At 38.1% G+C, this 4,868-nt stretch overlaps 1 protein-coding gene across 1 annotated transcript; it reads right to left on the bottom strand.

Annotated features, from left to right (window-relative positions):
- Positions 1-1,228: 1,228 nt before the first annotated feature.
- Positions 1,229-1,585, bottom strand: LOC115980235. Its single transcript, XM_031102511.1, has one exon. It carries the CDS (start codon positions 1,583-1,585, stop codon positions 1,229-1,231), a length of 357 nt encoding a protein of 118 aa, XP_030958371.1.
- Between the last annotated feature and the right edge of the window lie 3,283 nt (positions 1,586-4,868).

Below are 4,868 nucleotides of genomic sequence, written 5' to 3'. Positions count from 1 at the left end.
ATATATTGGATTTGAGCAAGGTGAGCTATAAAACAAGCCAACTACTGATTTCTACATATTGTGTATCAAAACAAGCTAAAGTATATGTTCATACAGTTACTAAGTGGAGAGAATTAGTTGATCACCTTCCAGTAACTATCTACCAGACAATTGGAAGGAAAAACACCTAGATTTTTATCAGAAGTTAAGAACCACACTTAATCAGATGACAACATGCTTAGTATAATGTTTGTTGAGCGGATTTACCACAATAATTACTTCTTCACTTTCAACTATCACAGCAATATTTTGAATTTATAAGAAACAACTCAAAATCACAAGAGTGATAGAATTTTATTCCACATATTATGCTCCTGACAATGAAAATAAAAACACTATGTAGGTTGGGAATCTAGAAAACTGGTGCTAGAGGAAACTGAGTTTGACTTGGGGCAAGAACTTGAAAGACTTGTTGACATGTTCTAAGTGCAATGCATTAACCACAATGTAGAAACTGTTTTAGATATCTCTGGTATGACTTTAGTTCTCATGGTATAAGATAATTCAAATTACTGGCCAAAGATTATTATTATAAGTTTAGCTATCTGTTTTTTATATTCCTTATCATTATCTGTTTCCTGGTTAGATGATATGCCAAAATTAGTTCGAGGAGACTCTGCAAGAGTTGTTCAAATTTTTACAAATCTAATCAGTAATTCTATCAAGTTCACGACATGTAAGTACAACTCATATATCGAAATTTTGCCAGTCCTAGTTCTGCAATGCTGCAGCTACAATTATGAAAGCTATCATACTGATGCAATAAAAATTTTTTTTACCTCTAGGTGGCCAAGGGAACTCACACTCAGCATGTCCAAGTGCATCCTGCATGACTCATGAATCATTCGCACTCCCTTCCCATCCAGAATGCATATACGTAAACCGCATGTCAAAAAGTTGCATGCACACATCACGTTTTGGATGATGTCACTTCGTCTATCTATGAATGCGATGGTCCTACCAGATGAGGCAGAAGCACTTATGTGCGTCCCATCGATGGCCCCCACATATTTCTATTAAAAAAATAGGTAGCTCTAATTAGGTAAATTCAACTTATGTGCAACTAGATCACTTTCACACTTCATAGGGGATTCTTTCTATCCTTTATTACAGATTTTTCAAATTTTAATGAATCAAAGTGATAATTTATCTAAGAACTAAAAAAAGAAAAATCAAAGCATACCTCAAATCATGGGTAATATTTCTCATTCCCTCGAAGTGAATGAGGAAGCTCAGCTGCATCAGCGTCGAGCCAGATGATGAGACATCCCAAAGCATGGATAGCACGCAAGGCATGCCGGAATTGCCTTTGAGTGGTCTTGAGAGAATGTTGGAAGCAGTTGGCAGTTAGCCAGTAGTCAGCGTTGTGTCCGACAATAAATAGCACTGTCCCAATAGCCTCCTCAACTGAAACAATACCAGTGTCCTCCTCTAATAGGTGCAACCGCTTCAACTCATTACACAAGTGCCTAAAAATGGTCTTGTCCATGCGGAATATGTTGTAACACACTTGGAGATTTCCTTCTAGTACTTTGTTGAGGACCATTTTTTCGGCTCACATGGCATTATTTCATTGGCAACCCATGCCACATCAACATATTATTGGTTTTTTTGGGTAAATCTATTTAAAGCCCAAAATAAGCTCATATCTTATTCAACTACATGGATTGGGCTCACATGACCCGCAAAATCCTTACTTCAAGAGGCGGATTCATGGTCCACATTTCCTCTTCATCAATTGGGATCATAACCCCACGACATTATCAACATCAACATATGGATTGGGCTTAAGCAATGAATCAAAGCTCACGGCTCATATTACCTCTCTTACACTCATGGCAAGCGGCTTCTTCAACAAGAGCCCATATTTACGCAAAATAACAACAAAACCCGAGGTATGTCATCTCATCTTCGGCTTATGACCCAAGCTCATAAGTCTCTTTGGGGAAATTTTGGGAGTCGTGGTTTGGAGGGCCAAGAGGTATGTTCAGTAAAGCTCTAGCGGTTTAAAGTTGATAAAAGAAACATGTTGCTTGGCGTGTCTTCTCCAACTCCCTAAACTTTGACGAATCCATGTGTAGCGGGTAACATATGATAAACATCTCTTATCACGTAGCACTTTAGATGATAAAATTCCCCATTGCTCTTTTCCTAAAGCTTAATATTTATCATGTAACAAATACTCAATATCTCCAGCCATCTAACTGTTGGGTAACTGTTCATTCAATCTCCAGCTGTTGCTATACAAATTTAGAAACTTCATTATATTATTCTACATAAATCTCATTACTTCTTTCGGCTAAAACCCAACTCAAACTCATGGCCTAATCTGATTGGCTATCTTTTATCTTCAATTATATACAAAATATTCATGATATCTTTTATACACAACTGTTGTTTGCCATAATCAAACCATATATGTCTCTGCTAGCTGCCAGAGCAAAGCATTAAATACTCTTCTTGCTCACCAAGATTATGTCACAACCCAATGAGACCTTGACCAAATCTCTAAAACTTCCTTAACCTTCAACTAGTCCTTCTATTACTTGCTAGAAATGTGTTGTAATGGAACTTTGGACCAAAAACACAAACACCCGAAAAGGAAACATTTCCAGTTGAACCCCAGCAGTGCATTCAGCACTTGACACCTGGCTGGAAGTGATATCATCAGCCATTTAATGCTGAAATCCCAGCAACCAGCTGTTATACCCAAAATAGCAAGACACCCTTCAAAGAGATCTTACCATTTTCGGCCAAATCCATCCAATAAATGCTGAATGTCCTCTCCAGTAGTCTGAAATCACCCATCTGACCTCATTGGCTTCTGCCCAAAGCAAATAGTTTTTCCTGACAACTGGGACAGCTTTTTCATGATAGCTGTCACAGCTTTTCATGATAGCTATTACAGCTTTTCCCGACAGTTGGGACAACCTTTTTCAGAACAGCTATGACAGCTGACCCAGCAGCCTGAACATCACTGATTTTTCCACATTTGGCTAAAACCAAAACCAAAACCAGCAATAAAATACCTTCCTTTTCTGTTACTTTTTCCCCAGCAACTCTTACCCGAAATAGCAAGAATACCTTAAAACTAAACATACCATTTTTGGCCAAATCTTAAGATGGATTCTCTGAAGATTTATTGCTAGTTGGGACAGATTTTGGCTGATATTATTTGCTAAAATACCCCTTTAAACTCAACTAAATGGACCCTTCATCAACTCCTCAAGGGGGAGACCAATGGAGAAGAACTCTTTCATACACTTCCTATTCTTTCTCCCTCTAATAATCTTCTGAAGCTCTTAATGAAGTTCTGAGCTTCTGAGTTTTCTACTTTCTAAATGAGGAACTAAACTCTTCAGCCTTTATCTCATAAATGCCATTCAAAAGCCTTCATACAATCCCAACAAAAAATCCCAGTACTTTGCTAAACACACTACAATACTATTACTCTCGTATACTTATTATCTCACTCTCCATATTCTAAAAATACATCTATCTTGCTATCCATATCTCTAAACATATTTTTCTTCACTTCTCCTACACAATCTCATATACACTTACTACACCATTACATATAACACATTCTCCTAAGCTCTACTCTCATACTCTCTCACTCTGAAATTCCATTGTTTTGCTGTCCATAAACACATCTCAATACTCTTCTACATCTATCTTACTGCTCCTATCTCCAAATACCTAAACACATCTCCATACTCTTCTCTTACAAAATCTTTCCTCTTAGAAAGCAATCTCTACAACTTCTCTAGCAATCATAATCTCATATTTTTACTATCTTTAACCTCCATATCTCTCATACTTCCATATATCATGCAAAATACAAATACTACATCCTATAAAACATCTATATTTTTTACCATCTCTACACTTCTCAAGAGATATCAAACACTCATACTAAAAGCCCTTCTCATGGAAGGCATGAACTTCTATTACTAAAGTCCTTCTCCTAGAAGGCACCAAGATCACATATTAAAGCCCTTCTCTTAAAAGGCACAACTACTTCTTACAAAAGCTGTAACGATTCTACCGTACTTATATAGATATTGTCCGCTTTGGGGCCTCATACCCCTCATGGTTTTGTTCTCCCCCAAAGCACATAGCAGTGAGGGAAAAGACCTCTACACATTAAAAGGAGATCATTCCTTATAAACATATTCCCATGTGCTTCCTTAGGCGATGTGGGATTCCATGGAATGCAAGACCCCCCTTTTTAGGTCACTACAATCCACCCCCTTACGGGCACACGCGTCCTCGCGTGTGGGACCCACACTTCTGACTAGGGCATGGCTCTAATATCATTTGTTTGCGGGTTGAAGGCTGTACTAAACTAAGATTAGTACCCAAAGCTTTATGCAGGCTTTCCCAAAACTTTGAGGTGAATCTTGGGTCTTGATCAGACACAATTGATGCTGGAACTCCGTGAAGACTTACAATCTTATCAATATATATCGGTGCTAGCTAATCAAGTGAGTAAGTCATCTTAACTGGAATAAAATGTGATGTTTTTGTCATCCTATCCACAATTACCGAAATGGCCTCATGTCCCTTAGGAGATCTTGGCAAACCAGTCACAAAATCCATATATATACGCTCCCACTTCCACTCAAGAATGGGAAGTGGTTGCAGCAGTCCTGAAGGTTTCTAGTGTAGTGCCTTAATTTGTTGACAAGTCAAGCATTACTCCACAAAATGAGCTATCTCTTTCTTCATGTTATTCCACCAATAAGTTTCTCGAATGTCACGATACATTTTAGTGCTACCAGAGTGCACTGAGTATGGGGTACGATGGGCTTCTTCCATAATCTCCT

This window comes from Quercus lobata, chromosome 3, assembly GCF_001633185.2.
Source record: "Quercus lobata isolate SW786 chromosome 3, ValleyOak3.0 Primary Assembly, whole genome shotgun sequence".
Taxonomy (NCBI): Eukaryota; Viridiplantae; Streptophyta; class Magnoliopsida; order Fagales; family Fagaceae; genus Quercus; species Quercus lobata.
This window is presented reverse-complemented; position numbering and strand designations above follow the sequence as displayed.